This window comes from Protopterus annectens, chromosome 2.part0 (assembly GCF_019279795.1).
Source record: "Protopterus annectens isolate FY-2018-M chromosome 2.part0, PAN1.0, whole genome shotgun sequence".
Lineage (NCBI taxonomy): Eukaryota > Metazoa > Chordata > Ceratodontiformes > Protopteridae > Protopterus > Protopterus annectens.
In genome coordinates, this window is record NC_056728.1 from 123,095,208 (window position 1) to 123,113,445 (window position 18,238).

Here is an 18,238-nt window from a genome sequence, read left to right on the forward strand (position 1 = left end):
TCTTAGCCCCTTCCCTAGTCCCAGTTATGGCAACAGTGGTTTTGGAGCTGAGAATTCAGTCAAAGCCTGTGTGATCAGTGACAACTGCTGCCTCCACCTTGGCATTGACACTTACTCATCGAACTTACTCGATGCTGAGACCTTTAGCTTCATACTTTCCTCTGCATCAACTCATTTGATGTGGTTCCCAGTATTGAAGTCTTTGGCATTCAGTGCAATAGATTCAGTCGTCATCTTCCTACCATCCAGATTGTCAACTTCAGAGCTTCCTTCATTAGTGCCATTTATGTTCACTTTGATGGGGACAGACACTGCACTGTGTTGGGCATCTCCATTGCTGACAGATTTGGGGTTTGCTTTTGAACCTACAGAGGAGATGATTGCCTCTACTTGTAGAACACATACAGAACCTCCACCAATATTGGCTCCAGCTCCTGGCACTCTGCAGTTGGTCCTTCAGCCTGCTTTTCAGATGTCTCTGGGAAAAGCAGAGCAGAACATCTCAAAGAACCCACACTGGTTCATTCTGACTCCTCTGGGTATTCGGACTGGCCACCACTGAATATTCATAGGAAAAGACATGCAAAAGTAGGCACGTTGACTCTCTTACAGAGTCATTAACTTCTGACACTGATTAGGAAGATCAAGAAGGTTTCTCTCAATCTGCTTTGTGGTGATATCCTTTAATTAATATGCCAGAGGAGCTCTTAGCCCACTGACCCCCCCCCCCCCTCGAAGATGAAGAGGTGTTATTTGACGCTTGCCATTCTGCACCCTCTACCTTCAGGATTGTTCCCTGTACTAACCATCTTATAGATTTGTCAGCAAAGGGCGCATGGCGGAAACTGGACTCCTCTGAGTCTATCTCCAGGAAGCTGGATAAAACACTAACTTGAAGCCCTGTTGTCTGTCCCCATTCATAACTGGATGCTATTGTCCTCCAGATCCTGTTGGGGCTTGGTCAGTAAACTCAGACTTAGGGTAAAGGGAGCACAAGGTAGTCATGGAAGATTTTCTGAAGGAGATTAAGGCAAGGAGCACTAGCAGAAAACCAGATCGCTGCTCATGTTCCAGTAGTCTTATCAAATGGACTAAGACGAAAAGGATCCAGTGTTATAGTAAGTACATAACTTCCATGTTTTGCACTTCCCTTTCACTATGTGCATGCTTTATTTTTCCCAAGATTAACTGAATGCTGTATAGCCTTATTCTACTGACAAAATGGAACTAATACCTTTCACTGCCATCAAAGTTATTATTTCTTTCAGTTGTGGCCTAGCTCATTGAGAGCCAGCTTGATACATTGAAGAGCTTATCAAATGTAAATGTGTGTATGTTCAATTAATGCAGCTCAAGCATTTTGTAGGCTCCCTGTCAGGGATGTGGTTTCACCTGTACACCTCTTTAAATATACTAACACAAAGATTGTATCAACACTGAAAATGTGAGCAACTATCAGTGAGTTACCCTACTTGGCATGTTGGCTCTTGACAAACATGCCAGTTCCATTTCTTTTTGTTCTTTATATGTATCTTTCTCATCAGCAGTTCTCAGTATTTATATACTTTACTGTACAGCATTTCAATAAAAGCCCAGCTGGTCGAAAATCTGTGTTAACTTCTGTTCTGTCATAATAGTCACAGGAGTTCTATTATCTACTTAAGAGTTCACAGATGAGTTTTCTTTTTTAATGTTTTCTATGAAAGGACCAACCATTTACAGATATAAGCTTTGCACCATATGTATATAAAATAATTGATGTACACGGTCTGTACCTTCTTTCTCAGTAAGAGTGTTATGTGAGTGTTCTGTACTTAAGTTCTTTTCAGCTCTAACACAAACTTTTTTCTCTTTTTTGTTAGCTTTACAGGCTTTTGCTTTGTATATAAAAGCCTGCCAGTTTTGTTTAAGTTTACAATGAGAAGCTGTTATCTTTCTTATCAAGACATTTGTAACTGGATTAAGTTTTGCTCCATTCTACACGTTTGAGAACCATGTTCTGTACTGCAGTATGCTGCTATGGATTTTTTAACTGTAGAGCACATTTTTAGTTGCTGGTTCCACTTGTAAAACAATATTTAAGGCATTTACAAGTGTGAGGTTATACCCTCAGATATGTTTGTTTTTTTAAACACCTTTATTGAAATATCACTTCTGACATAAGAAAATTTACATTTATAATCGAACTGTATTAATAACTTCACTTATACAAATATTATACTCATATATTGCTATATATCATATAACCTAAGCAAAATTGCATAAATTATTCAATTCCTACCTTTTTTAACAAAAACATCTTTACTAAACCCTCACTTATGACATAGGCAATCATGCAGTTATATAAATGAAAACAAACCATACAGGCACAATACTAGTTGCAAGCATTTTACATCACAAACCATACTGACACACTTCCAGTTGTAAACGTTATACATTACTTATAATCTACCCAATCATTTTCAGTCAAACATTACAAAGCTCATTTAAGTCCTGCCTTCTTTTAAACCTCATTCTTCTCCTATATGTATTGTTCCCACAATTCCCATTTTTTTCCTATGTAGTTTGCTCCTACCCTTTTCTAAAGATCTCAATTCCATTTGTTTTATCTCTGTTACTATATTCACTACTTCTAGTATAGTTGGTTTAGATTATGATTTCCATTTTCTAGTAATTGCTTTTTTGGCAGCCACCATAATTAGACAAAGCAAGGCATGAGCATATCTAGGCAATTCTGATTCTGTATCATAGCTCAGAAAAATCATGTCCCTCGTCACATTAGTCTGCCCACCCAGCATCCTTGACAGTGATACCCTCAGATATGTTCATCATTCATTCCACATACAGCACCTCCCATAATGACTTTCCATAACACAATCTAGGTTTTCTCAGGTCAACCACATACTCTCTAGGCTTTATAGGATGAAACTGTAATTTCTATATCGTTAGTATCTTAGTAGATTTAACACTAAAATGATTTTGCAATAAGCTTACCAGCTGCCTCAATGAGTTTTCACTAGGCTTGTTAGGACTCCGGAGTTTGTTGTGGACCATTTTCCTGTCTTCACTTGTGATTAACAAAAACAACAGCTCCATTCACTCTCAGTATTCTCCCAGAGTTGGGGTTTGACATCAAGTGCAAAGTACTTACATTTGCCATCTTCCTTTCTATTTCTTCTTCTTCCTCAGACGGATGCAAATGTTGCAGTTCTATAATCATGTAGTCATCATCACAAAACATGAATGCATTAAGTACTGAATATGAAAAGTCTAAGCAGCTTATGAGGTTTAACAACTTTAATAAGACATCCAAACATGAAGGGGAATGGAAGCAGTAGCAGTAGCAATAGCAATGTAGTTGAGAACCTTCATAATGCACATTAGATAGACAGCAGGCCATCAGTGATGAGAGGAGGAACTCAGAAGTACTTTGGGATGGAAACTAATTAAATATGCTTTATATCTGACTTTTAATAAAATGTACTAGCTAGGATTAACTATCTGGTATCCATCATACTGCAAAAAGTTTTATTGCCCCTGTACAAGATGTTGGAGAGGCTGCATTTGGAGTATGGTGTCCCATTTCTGAAAGCACATCAAGGTAAGATCATTTGAATATAAAGTGTGGGGATGGTATTCAGGTATCCCGGGTAATAGGAATGTCTTATCGTAAGTATGAGGATGGCTCAGATATGTTGGAATTGTTTAGTGTGAATGTTAGGGTGGGTGACAATGATTTCAAAAGACATATGAAGAGTGTGTAGGAATGTAAGGATAGAGGAAACCAAATAGTGGTTGCAAAGAAAGACCTGAATCTAATGAGAGAAATTTTTCTAAGAGGGTGCTGGGAATTATCTGCCAATGTAGTGACTAACTGTTGAAATGAAAGATATTTGAGTAATGAATGGAATAGATGACATACCCTTGAAGGAGTGGGGCAGCAGCGCAGTATTGATTTTTCATTTTGATGAACTTAACCTGCTTGAAGTCATTTCTACAACAGTGATCATGTGAATCTAAATGTAAAATGATTTAGTACAGTATACATTGTATGCATGACTTCAGCAATAGACTTTTGGGACACACAGACACACAGACACACACACACAACAATTACACACCCACACACACACACACACACACACACACACACACACACACACACACACACACACACACGCACAATACACATACACACACACACACACACACACAAAACACACACACACACACACACACACACACACACACACACACACACACACACACACACACACACAAAACACACGTTTGCATGCTAACTTTCACTAACAGACTATCTTATGCAGACTAAGATCTCTGCTGACCAAGGGCCAGCAGTGAGATTGGACTGATTTTAGTTTTAACCAAACATGTCCAGAATATGCAGAGGCATATATTCAGGTGCCTCAATAACCCCAAGGAAGTCAATGACTTGCTAAGCTTCATACCATGTGCATGCTGTTTCATCTTCCATAACTAGTGACACCACATTAATGGTGCTTCTAGCCATGTGCTCATATTTAGAGAATTAGAATAAAGCTTAAGGGGTCTTGTGGACCATTTTTGGAACTAAAATTTCAATTCAGGGCAAAATGAAATTAAAGAAAGAAAGAACACATTGTTAAATGGGCTTTAACATTTTGTGTAGGTAAGAAGCTGCACATGTTCTTATATTGGACATTGATGTTTCAAGTCTCTTATTAACTTTTTTGTTATTTTAGCTTGTGGCAGCTTCATTACCACTGATGACCTAGGAGGTGCTATTTCCACACCTTTGTATCCTAGCAACTATCCAAACAATGCAAACTGCACATGGATTATTATGGCCCAGGAACCATGTAAGTATACTTGTCACAAAAAAATAAAATAATTATCATCATCTACACAAAGAATGAATTTGTTTAATTTTTGCTTTTATTAAGCAGCTCATCCTGTTTGTGTGGAGACAGAAAAGCATTTCTTTATTTGTATGAATAGTATCAGTTTCTTCCAATTGGTGGACATGTGTATATATATATATATATATATATATATATATATATATATATATATATATATATATATATCTATAGGAGCTTGGATTACAAGAACAAATGTTAAAATTGTGCCTCAAATCTCAAGAAATTTCTCTCTAAACCTTGTTTGTTGAATTTTAATAATATGATGGTGCTACATGTGAGATATTGTAATGGGTAATCATGACAATATTTGTTTGATGTTAGATTTTCACAGAGCATAGTCTACCTTCAGCAGGCTTCATGTTCCATTTTGATTCTCTATATACTAGATAGTAATGCATGAGGGTGCAGAAGGTATATCTGATAAATTACTTGCAATACTTACATTGTTTCTGTTTGTGTATATTACACAGCAGTTCTTAATCACAAAGTTCTCAGAAAATATGTAGATGTCCACTCTCTAACATGCTGAGCAAATATTTCATACTGTTTTATCACTAAACACACATTTTGGGAAGCATAGTAGAACAGGTTAATGTAAAAGTGAAAATACCCTGTAAAAAGGGCAGCTGTGTGCTACAAACGTAAGATTATCAGGAATATACATTCCACGTGCACAGTATGGTTGTGCCTGTGTTGTATCAAGTGTAGTGTAGAGGAAATCGTAGTCCCTGTTTTAGGACTGAGGAATTTGTTTTGACTTAGGGGTTAAAAAAATGGAATAATTTTATAGACATTAAAAAAGGACAGTGATCAGAGTATTCAATACGATCACACTTAGAATTGCTGATGAGCCCCCCACAGCAGTGTACACACACACACACACACACACACACACACACACACACACACACATACTCCTACAGCACTTTAACGTATTTGCTTTGAATGTATACTTTTAATTCTGTGATTTGCATTATATATGAAGGAAGTCACTCTTTTCTGAAGTAATCTTATTATGTCTGTCAAACCTAACCAGCCTATTAAAAGTTTTGTGGAAACACAAATGTGATAAGACTCTTGTAGTCTCCCATGACCCACTGGCATGGCTGTTCCCAGCTGTGGTCATTGTTTGGCACATGGCTGTACAGGAATATATTGAAGAATGGAGACTTTCTCCAGTTTCTCACTAATCATCACTGGACACTGATATTAAGAATTCTTAACATGTTAGAGCCAAGTGCGCCTCCAGGCGTTTCTGCAGTCACCTTCTACTGTGCCTCTAGGCATCAGATATTTCTTGTTCATACTTGCATTAATAATTCCAAAGCCATGCTACAAGGTATCACAATATTTTAGCTTGAAGCATACATGATGGCAAACACAATGGTATTGATATTTGATCTCTGTCAATGAGTATTTGTTAGAACTGTAAGGTGATAACTCCGTTTTTTAAAGGCTCAAGCCACACCCACTGGGAGTTAAAGGTACACACTCAAAAGAGCTGTACTGGAGGGAATGAGTTTTAAACCAAAAGGTTGGTCATTCAAGCCTGCCAATTCTATGACAATCAGAAAACTGGACTGGGCTAGGCTCCTCAATGGTCTTCTTGACCACAGGCCTAGTAACTGTGTATTAACTAATACTAGTTTCTATAAACATTGGATGCACATAACCCATGAAACTGCTGTGTGGATGAGAATATAGCTGAAACTCCTTTGGTAACTCCTTGCAGTGTGGTCTTAAGTAATTGCATAGCTTTGTGATGAAGTTTATGGCCATAAAATGAGCCAGTAGGAAAAACAATACTGTTGGTACTATCTTAAGAGGAAACTGCAGGAAAGCATGAAATACTATGACAGTGTGTTACCCTGCATGTGTAATGAGTTGTGTTTTACATCAGTCTTCTTTGTACAGAGGTGCGTTCTTACTCTGCTTCCAAGGCCTCATTTGTGAAACAGAGGAGTTCCAGACTCTATTAATTCATCACACGGAGTCAAACTAGATTTACTAGCAACTTCTGCTAGCAACTTTTTTTAGGGAAGCTCTGACCTCAGTTTGCTTCGTTGTATGTATTTGAAATGTTTATAACACACAATACTTTGTATTTAATTTGCTTTAAGAAATACATGTATTTGTCCTTTGTATTTGCCCATTGTACCTGGGTTATAGCTGAAAGGGTCTGGGGACCAGCCCAGTTCAAAATTAACAAATGCAAAATTAAAATAAATAAATAAATAAATAAATAAATAAGCTAGCTACCATCCTTTAAATATTCAGCTGTCTCTTTTACTCCCTTCCTATCCTGTACAGATCCACACTGCCAGTGTTTCACTCTTCAAATTTCTTGTCTTTTCAGTTCCATTGAGACTTCATACTACACCAAAGCTTTCACCCTCACAAAGTGCACCAAGCCAGTACACACCTATTATCACTGTCTTTTTTGTCCATTATACTTGTTGCCTCTTATTTTAAAAAGCAGTAAAAGTACTTAGGTGGTGCTTTCTGCTGAAATTGTTATATTGATGTGGAAAGCTGTCAAAGTCTCCTCTCTAGGCTCATTATTGCTCATTCTCTACATTTTTCTGCCTTGGCTCCCTTTTTTCCTAACCCCCATTGTCACCCAGAGATTATCTGCAAACAGATTTCTTGAAATATGTCTATTTTTAAAACCTACCTTGTCTTTTTCAGAGCTACAGGTGAGAGAGAACCTGTCCTGGCAAGTAGCATGCATGAGAACATCATGGTCTGGACTCATATTTAACTGTGGAGTGAACATAACAAAATGGCTGCAATTTGCAGACTTGGACTGCTGTAATCTCACCCACAATTAGTTCTATATCTGAATGCAGACTGATCTTCTCAACTCATTTACTGATAGTCATTTTCAGTGTGATGATGTGAGGTAGTGCCAGCAATGCCAGAGAGAGTAGGGCAGTGCATGTGTAACATATGCCAGTATAGCTAGCTGGAGTTTTGTAAAGAATTTTATGTCATTTGTATATCAAATTGAATTGTACAGATGCTTGTGTTAAAAATGTATTTGTAAAGTTGCTTGTGTTGAAAATGTATCAACAGTGGGTCTTGCTGGACAGAAAAGAAATATACATTTATATCAGACTGTACTGTTTTAACTGAGGAAATATATATACGTTAACAGAGGATGCTGGAATGGAAGGGATTAAGATCAACTCAGCTTACCTTAAGAAACATAGCCAGAAACTAAAGTAATTGGTTTAGGCCATAAAGATTTTATCTCACAGGCCTGAATGCAGCCAGAGACACAATGTCTGGGAATGGCCTGGGCTCCTATTGTCCTTAATGGTAAACTAATTGCTACCCTGGGGTGCCAGAGAATGACTAGTTAGTCTCTACAGGAAGGATGAAAGTATTGGAATTGTTTTACAGTCTCCAGATGCCTTAGCAAAGTCCTAGGTGTGTATTGTGACACATCTGTGCTAGATCCTGGTTCAGCTTCTAGTCAGGGGGGTAGTGTGGGAACCACAGAATCAGGTGACCAGATGTGATGTCATTTTATAGCCAGCACTAAAATTGTATTTAAATATTAGTGAGAGATGTGATACAGACACTCAGCACTCTGTTTTTGGGAACATGACAACAAAGACCACTAACCCATTTCATCTTGCCTTGCTTTTGTAAGTAACTTAGCTAGGGAACAGTAATTCTTCAGTTAGTTAGAAAATATAGTGAGATAAGTTAAATACTGTTTTTTCTGTATCTGTATGAGTCTTTCCATCTGTGTCATTTTCTATATTTTCTGTGAACTGAAACACTGGTGTTTACTGTAAATAGATATTCAGTATTTTTATGTTTTCAATTGTATTATTTATTATTAAATATATCTAAACCTTTCATTGTTGCTGGTCTTTTAGAAAATATTTTAATCCTTGAGAGTAATTACATTTATTTGGTGGCACTGTGGGCTTCATGATCCCGAAAGTCTTGCTGCTTAGTTACCATTACCATTTGTATAATATTAATTTTACTAAGAGTAATTGGGTACCCTGGTAAGAGCCTTAAAGTAGCTGGCTGGTGGCAGTGAATCTACCTTATAGTCTGGGTGAAGGTGGTATAGCAGATACATCTGTGCCATCCTTTTCCAGGTGTGTGTGCATGTGAAAATTAGATTTCAAAGCATGTGTGTGTGTGTGCGTGTGTGTGTGTGTGTGTGTGTGTGTGTGTGTGTGTGTGTGTGTGTGTGTGTGTGTGTGTGTGTGTGTCAGGAACTTGGAACAGGGAAACAGAACACTGATTTCTGCAGACAGAAAGGTGAAATCTTATTTGGAGCCTGGAGAGGAAAACCCAGCCCCAGGTCTGGAATGTGCTCCCTGTGTGCTCTTAAGGGAAATTGTGCTTGGTGCAGAGAGCTGCATCTGAAAATACTGTATGTATCTATCTTTTTTCTAAGTGAACTTCCCCCACGGTGTCAGCGGTGAGGATTGAGGCTCCTTCATTACTGGCCCAGAGGAGGGACATCACAATCAGAACTTCAGAGATGACAGACTAGATGACAGAACAGATGATGTTAAGTTGTCTATCTCGCCTTCATTCTTGCTGTTTGGGATCGGAGCCGACTCGGCCATCTTCAATAGCTCGCGAGCTGTTTACTGGCTCGAGGCTACCCCTTATCCCGTGATGCCTAGCGACAGCTACCCAGATCTTGTTTGCTGCTTCAGCTGCGAGGTGTGTCGTTTTCTGGTTCAGGCTTGTATGTTTCAATTTTTTGTGTAAAAATATTCTCTTAGACCCTTTAAACTAATAGATATTTTACTGTTCTTAGTTTTATTCTGTACGTGTTGTTGAAGTACTTCGTTCTTTTCAGTTTCCCTTTTATTTAGAACTCATTTAAGTTAGAGAGTTCTCCTCTCTCCCCCTCTCCCTAGGATAGCCGTTTAACTTAGAGGCTTTCCTTTCCTTTTTTGCTATCGTTAAAAAAAAAAAAAGAGAGACAGAAGTTATATATTTATAGGTTTACTTGTTTAGAGTAGAACTTCTTTGTCTGTCTGTGTTTACCTTGTGGTACTTAGTTTTTTGTAGTTGGGTCATGTCTAAGGAAGCTAAAGTATCTGTCTTTAAAAAGTGTGACTCATGCTGTCAGAAAATGTCCCTGACAGATGGGCACACTAGCTGCGTTTATTGTTTGGGTGCTGTTCACCTGCAGGACTCTTGTTCTATTTGCCATGCCTTTAGTCCAAGAGTCCTGCAGGAACGTAAGAACAAATTTATCCTTAGGGGTCTGTTAAAGCCTCAGGACTCACCGGCAAAGAGTTCCCAGCCAGTGAAATCCCCAAAATCCATGAAACCGTCGGCTCCACCTTTGGAGCCGACTCCTGTACACGATTTACCGAGTATGTCGGTTCCGGCTGCCACTGACAAGACAACCCCTCCATCGGCTCCATTGGATGTTTCGGAGTCATCTCGGAGCCATAAGAGGCTGAGGTCCCCTTAATTAGAGTCAGTTCATTTGGCTTCTCAGTCTCCATTATTGCAAAGTGAACATAGCCACCATTCATCACACTCCTCTCGATCCTCTAGGCTGCTGGATCATGATGTGGAGAGAGTAGTAAGTAGGTTGCTTAAATCACATGCCTAGCAAAATTATTGTCTAGCCCTCCTCAACAGGTATTGGCTCCATCCACCTCTTGTTCTGTTCCTCCTCCGACTCCATTGAGTTCAGAGCCGGAGTTCGTAGGGGTTCAAGTAGTGGAACCATTGGCTCTGATAACCATCTCTCCTTCGGTTCCGACTTCGGCTCCGATTACCTCAATAGTTTCTTTGATCAAGGAATCTGGATGCCAGGGCTCCCTCATCAGCTCCGAGAGGGCAAGTAGCATTGGATCCTTGTCCGACCCCGTTCTACCTCTCAGAGCATCGGCGCAGGTGAGCTCGGCTCCAACGTCGGCCTCGGAGCTGTCCCCCTTGGCGTGGAGAAAGATTCCTATTTCTTCAGAACCAGAGCTTTCTCTGCCTCGAGGCAGGGAAGCCTTTGAGGTCATGCGGAGTGTGCTGTCCCCCGAGACAGCTCCACTGCCAGCCCCACCGGCTCCGTCCCCCTTAGTGTCTGTGCCAACCTATGCTCCTCCTCCAGACCCCAAGCCTAGGGAATCGATGCCCCAGAACACTCCATTGGGTGTTTCCTCTACTTCCGAGGCCTCCCCTGATCACTCAGAAGAGCCCCCTCAGAAGAAGAAGAAGTGCAAGAGGAAGTACGTTGACTCCCCTGAGTCTGTCACTTCTGATACAGACTTAGATGAATCGGAAGGATCCCCGAGATCCCCTTCTGAAGATGTTTCCTTTTTGGACATCCTTGAAATGCTTAGGCAGAGAGGGAACTGGATTTCCCTAGCCCCTACCGAGGATGAGTCTGTATTCCTGGACGCTTTTGGTTCCCGACCTTCCACCTCCTGGGTTTCTCCTCCTTTTGACCCACTTATGTCTGTAGTGGCTCAAAAGGCTTGGTCAGCTCAGGACACAGTGGAACCAACTCCGAGGAGACCTGGTAAATTTATTACAGCCCCCCAGGATAAGCAATTCCTTTCTAAAGGTGTGCCCGTTGATGCTATGGTGGTAGTGGCAGCCACCAAGAAAGAGTTAGCAGAGACCTCTTCATCTGTTCATCCCCCTAACAAGGAGTCTAGGATGATGGACAGGTAAGGAAAGTGAATGTTTGCTTCAGCGACCTTCTCCATGAGGTCCCTGAACTATCTATGTCATTTTATTCGCCTTCAAAGGGATCTCTTTAAAAAGCTTGGAGTTACCCTTCAAGATCCTACATCTGAGGGAGTACAAGCCAAAGTAGCTTCCCAGCTAGCGACTCTTAATTCTGTAGTTAACTCCTCCATAAAGCTCATTTCCTATGCACGGGTGTGGCCCTCAGGAGGCATGCTTGGATGCGGCTGTGTCACTTTGCGGAACCCTTTCGAGCATCCTTCACCAATACCTCCTTTGATGGCTCCTTTATCTTTGGGTCACAGGTGAAAAGACACATTGACTAGGTGTGAGCAAGAAGGCAAGACTCTCTCTGCCATGGGAGTACATTTTTCCACTCCCTCTAGACCTTATCCCAAGGGTCAGAAGAGTGGGAAGATGTGGTTCTGCAAATCTCAGGGAGCCTTGCCTGACACACGTGGTGATTTTTCCTCCGAGGCAGAGGGGGAAACAACAATAATAGACGGCGCCCTCATGGCAGAGGGGGTCTGCAGAACCAGGGCAACAGAGAATCCTTTTCTGACAAGCCCTTCCAGCATCCCTGAAGGGTTGCCCGGCTGCTCACCTCTGGAGGCAGTCGGGGGAAGACTTTCGCTGTACCCAAAAGCCTGGCAAAATTTAACAAGAGACAGATGGGTACTATCCATTATATCCAGAGGTTACAAAATTCCTTTCCATCAACACCCCCCCCCTTACAGTCAAAAAAGGCCCTTCCAGATGTTCCACCCAATCTGAAAGAGCAAGCAGTAATAGAAGTTTCAAAACTACTAGAAAAAAAGAGCCATTCAGGAAGTCCCCGCAGACCAGCATGGATCTGGAACTTACTCAAGATTCTTTTTAGTACCAAAAACGACAGGGGACTGGTGACCAATTCTGGATCTCAGCAGACTAAACAAATCTGTACAAAGAACAAAGTTTCATATGATCACGCTACAGTCCATTCTACCCTTCCTGGGTCAGGACAATTGGATGTGCTCGATAGATCTTCAGGATGCGTACTACCATATCAAGATGGACAAATGCTCCAGGAGATTTCTTTGGTTTCGGGTGGGGGCCAGTCATTATCAGTTCAGTGCTCTGTCCTTTGGTCTCACCACAGCCCCCAGGGTGTTCACCAAATGTATGGCAGTGGTCATGGCTCACCTGAGACGTCAAAAATTCCAGGTGTTTCCATATCTAGATGACTGGCTCCTCACTGCTACCACCAGGCATCAACTCTTACAAGGGCGGGATTATACAATCACATCTTGCACCCAGCTAGGTATTACAATAAATTTTGAAAAATCTGCCTTGTTGCTCTGTCAGTCTATCACTTACATAGGAGCAGAATTAAACACAAGGGAAATATTCTCAAGGTTACCACTGTAAAGAGTGCCCACAATTTGTCAACAAGTGCAAATAGTAATGAAGAGCAAAAGGATCCAAGTCAGATATGTCCTTCAAACTCTGGGCTCCATGGCAGCTGCCATTCTTCTACTTCTGTTAGTGCATTTCCACATGAGAATTCTTCAGTGGCTTCTTTTCATGCAGTGGTCATTCCAGGAGCTACCCATGTCTCACATGATCCTGATTACGGAGGCATGCAAAAGGCACCTTTCTTGGTGGATGGTCTCCCCACTAGTGACTCAGGGCAGATCTTTCATACAGCCCCCTCCTGTAGCCACAGTGACTACAGACACCTCCCTGGTAGGGTGGTGGAGGGCATTATCGGGGCAGGACAGTCCAAGGCACTTGGCAACCTCACGAGTACCATCTGCACATAAATGTCCTAGATATAAGAGCCGTGCTCCTAGCATTGCAAGCCCTTCAAGACTCTCTTCCTTCCAGGACCATTGCAAATCAAACAGACAACATGTCAGTGGTGTGGTATATCAACAAGCAGGGTGGAACTAGATCCTACCCCCTGTGTCGAGAAGCACTCAGACTGTGGCAGTGGGCGATTTCCTCCCAATGTTTTCTGATTGAGACGCACATCCCTGGGAGATCCAACGTCATAGCGGACAGGCTCAGCAGAGCTATCCTCATGCCTCATGAGTGGTCTCTGAATCAGGAAGTTGCGGATCTTATCTTCTGTAAATGGGGACAGCCTTGCTGCGATTTTTTTGCCACCCCTTTCAACAGCAAATGCAGCAACTACTTCTCCCTTCTTCCGCTTACAGGTCACATACCCAGAGATGCTCTAGTCCACGATTGGCCTCAGAGACTTCTTTATGCCTTTCCTCCATTTCCCCCTGATACTGAAACTCATACAGAAAGCAAAATCGTTGGGTTGCAAAATGATCCTCATTGCCCCCTACTGGCCTCGACAGATATGGTTCCCGTTCCTGCACCCCTACCTTCTTGATCAGCCCTGGACTCTGGACCCGATTCCAGATCTCCTGATTCATCAGTCAGGCGGGTTGCATCAATCCCTCCAAACTCTCCAGCTCACAGCTTGGTTGCTCTACTTCCAACCTTAGCGAGGCTTCCCAGCATTTCCCCAGCAGTCCGTGAGATTATCGTTTCCTCACATAAGTCTACAATGAGAAAAACTTATGCTTGCAAATGGAAACGTTTTTCTTATTGGGCAGAGTCTAGGAATGTGGATCCCTTCTCAGCCCCAGTCCACGAAATTCTTGAATTTCTAGCCCAACTTTTTCACTCCGGGGCTGCTTCCGCTACGATTAGGGTACAATTAGCAGCCATTTATAATTTTCATATCGGTTTGCAAAATTCTAACATCATGTCTCATAAGCTCTGTAAAGCTTTTTTGAGAGGAACATGTCTTCTTAGACCTCCAGTGAGAGATTCCCCCTCCTCCATGGGACTTTAATTTAGTCCTAACTTCCTTAATTCTGCCTCCTTTTGGACTGGCAGCATCCTGCTCCATCAAGTTTCTGTCTTGGAAGACACTCTTTCTGGTTGCTATCACTTCAGCTAGGCGTGTCTCAGAACTTCAAACACTATGTGTTTGTCCTCCTTACCTGGTGTTTCACAAGGACAGAGTTTCTCTTCGGACTAATCCTTCATTTCTTCCTAAAGTCTGCTCAGAAAATAATTTAAATCAATCTATAGATCTCCCTGTGTTCTTCCCCAGTCATAGCAACAAGGCAGAGTACAAGCTTCACCAATTGGACGTTCACAGACAATTGTGTTTTCACCTACATAGAACTAAAGAAATAAGAAAGTCAGACCAATTATTCCTTTCTTATGCCAGATGGTTGTCCCACACTATAACATTTATTTATCAGTTACGGAATAAAGAGTTACCAACTAAACCGAAAGGTCATTCTACTAGGGCATTAGCCACCTCTGTAGCTTTTCAGTCTAGGTTGCCCATGGATTCCATCTGTGCAGCTGCCACGAGGGCAAACCCTCATACCTTTATTTCTCATCACAAGGTGGATATGGTCTCCCGGAGCAGAGCTGACTTTGGTTCCACTGTTCTGAAGAGTCTGTTCCACTGAGCCACCCAGGATGTTAGGTGCTAGGGACACTGTCCCAAACAGCAAGAATGAAGGCGATAGACAACTTAACATTAAGAAGTTATGTACCTACCATAATGTTCCATGTTAGTTGTCTTCATCTCGCCTTCTTTCTTGCGTCCCTCCCTCTGTCCCCCATCCTAGTGGATTGAGAGGAATCCTTTTTCACTGGCTGAGTATTCTTTATTGTTATTCTTCTGGCTAGGTCTTCCTAACCTATTATAGATATTAGGATGCATGGAACAACCAGTTTTTTGATAACTGGTTTCTCTCATATTATGTCTGGGATTAGCTGTTAGTGTTGCAGGCATTCCATTCAGCTCTCCACTCCGGGACAATTGCAATTCAATCAGACAGTATGTCAGTGGTCTGGTACATCAACAAGCAAGGAGAAACCAAGTCCTACCCCCGATGTCGAGAAGCCATGAGAATTTGGCAGTGGGTGATAGCTTCCAACCTCTTTCCGATAGCAACGCATATCCCAGGGAGCTCCAACTTGATTGTAGACAAACTGAGCAGATGCATCCTCATGCCCCATGAGTGGTCCCTCAACCCCGAGGTGGCGTCTGTAATATTCAGCTACTGGGCCCAGCCTTGCTGCGATCTTTTCTCCTCCCCATCAAACACCAAGTGCAGCAGCAACTTTGCCCTACTTCCCCCAGAGGGAGAGTCACCGAGGGATGCTCTGATCCATGATTGGCCCACGGGACTTCTCTATGCCTATCCTCCCATTCCTCTGATCCTACAATTTCTAAAGAAAGCTCTTTGGTTGAGATGCAAGGTGATCCTCATTGCCCCATTCTGGCCTCGACAAGTTTGGTTCCCCTTTCTTCGGCCTCACCTAGTAAACCTGCCATGGATTCTGGACACTCTACCAGATCTGATCACTCACCCCCAAGGGTTGAGTCACCTGAACATGTCCACTCTCAAGCTGACAGCTTGGCTTCTCCACTTCCGCTAGTCACCAGGCAGGCTAATCTCTCCTCACCTGTTTCAGACATCATTCTGGCCTCTGCCTCAACAGTATGAGTGCATCTAGTGGCAATTTCCAGTTTCCACAATGGTATAGATAGCACCTCTCTTACCTCTTTACACCTCTGCAAGGCTTTCCTCAAAGGGACCTCTCATCTCAGGCCACCTCTCAGGCAGCCCGTAGAACCATGGAACCTCACTTTATCCTTCATTCTTTGACTCAAAAGCCCTTTGACCCTGCGGCTAAGTGTGACCTAAACTTTTTGTCTTGGAAATATTTGTTCCTGGTAGCCATTACCTCTTCCAGAAAGAGTTTCGGAGCTACAGGCATTGTGTATCAAGAGGGCCTATCTGGTTTTTCATAAAGACAGAGTGTCACTTCGGATGAACCCATCTTTTCTTCCCAAAGTTGTTTCTGAATTCTCTATTAACCAGTCCATTGATCTACCAGTGTTTTTTCTGAATGTTACAATAGAGGAGAGTATTGTCTTCACACCTTAGATGTACATAGACAATTAAGATTTTACCTAGACAGGACCAAACCTATCTGTAAATCTGAACAGCGTTTCATCTCCTTTTTGGGACCCAAAATGGGAGAAGCTGTTTCCAAAGTTACATTATCAAGATGGCTATGGGACTGCATACTTGTCATCTATTCCCTCCATAATGAATTCATGCCAAAAGTTAAAGCTCACTCCACTAGATCTATGGCAACTTCTATAGCATTCCATTCCAGGGCATCCATGGATAACATCTGTGCAGCAGATACCTGGGCTAAGCCTCATACCTTTATCAATCATTATAAATTGGACCTGGTCTCCAGGGGGAGAGCTGCCTTTGACTCAATGGTACTCAGAAATGTTCTTCCAAAAGGGCCACCCATGCACCTCAAGGTAGCTTGGGATTCTGTCCCATCAGTGATGAATGGAAAGAAGATTAACAACATCAGATAAAGAAGTTATGTCTTACCATAACGTTCCATCTGTGGTGTTCATCTTCTTTCATTCATCACTTCCCACCCTCTTTCCCCCTCCAAAGGCTCCTGGGGGGATGCTTTGGGTCTAACTGGTGTACTAGGGTACTTGCGTAGAAATGGCCTTGGCTTTACTTCCTTTCTTAGCAAACACGATCTGAGGTAACAGGAAGAAGGGCATTCTAGGTAGAGACTTAGCTCGAGAGCTTTTTGGCTGATGCGAGCTTGGTAATAGGCCAACTCAGTTCCGAGGGCTCAGAAATGAACCCCATCAGTGATGAATGAAAGAAGATGAACAACACAGATGGAACTTTATGGTAAATAAATAAAAATAAATAAAAATGTTGGCAGGCAGAGTTTCACAGGCACAAATCACTCAAGTGATGATAAACCAAAGGTGTATTTAATGATAAAAATCCACAAGAAAAACAAATAAAATGTGAGCGCTTTCGTTAAGCAAGTGTTAACTTCATCAGACCACATCTTACCATGGCAAGACATAACTTCTTTTTCTCTGCCATTTGCAGGACGGATTCAGCCATGCTTTTAATTTTCCATTGTTCTGCTTTATGCAACTGATCATAGCCATGTAGACATGGCTAAGAAACTACTAACATATATAGTTTGTGTTGGCCTTAAGTAAGTCTTTCATCATATAAACGAGTCTCTCCTCTTCTCTCATCTGTCTCAAACTAACTTCTCAATTGAACCCTGTAACAGTTCTTAAACTCTTCCTTGGAAAGACAGATTCAGGTACTTTTTCACATTGTTCTGTCATATCTGTTTCCCCATATATACCAGGATCCCTGAGAGTTCTGTTCTTCACCTGATCATCTTCTCAGTCTCTCTGACTACAAATACATGCAACACACACAGATATATATATTCTTTTGAGCTGCTTGAATTATATACAATATTTTATGTTAATGATATATTCCTTATAAAAGGTGATAACATTTCTGATAGTCTTCTGACTTTAAATTAAAAAAAATGTTCTCCAGCATTCTTGTAAACAGATCTCCTGTGGACCCAAAACAAAAAATAATGCGACACCACTGAGTGCACTGCAGAGTAATTCCTTCTCTATTTTCTCCACCACTAACTTTTTTGGGTCTTTTTTTGCCTTTGTTGACTCTTTTAAGTATTTTATCATTGTTCCTGAACCATTATTTTCATTTTCT

The 18,238-nt window shown here is 41.5% G+C and overlaps 1 protein-coding gene across 1 annotated transcript in view; it reads left to right on the forward strand.

The window, feature by feature from the left end:
• LOC122792709 (cubilin-like) overlaps positions 1-18,238 on the forward strand; it is a 3,134,001-nt gene that overhangs the window by 1,675,554 nt on the left and 1,440,209 nt on the right. Inside the window, exon 33 of the mRNA XM_044060295.1 lies at positions 4,743-4,859. Coding sequence (XP_043916230.1) covers positions 4,743-4,859 — 117 coding nt within the window. The remainder of the gene's footprint in view (positions 1-4,742; positions 4,860-18,238) is intronic.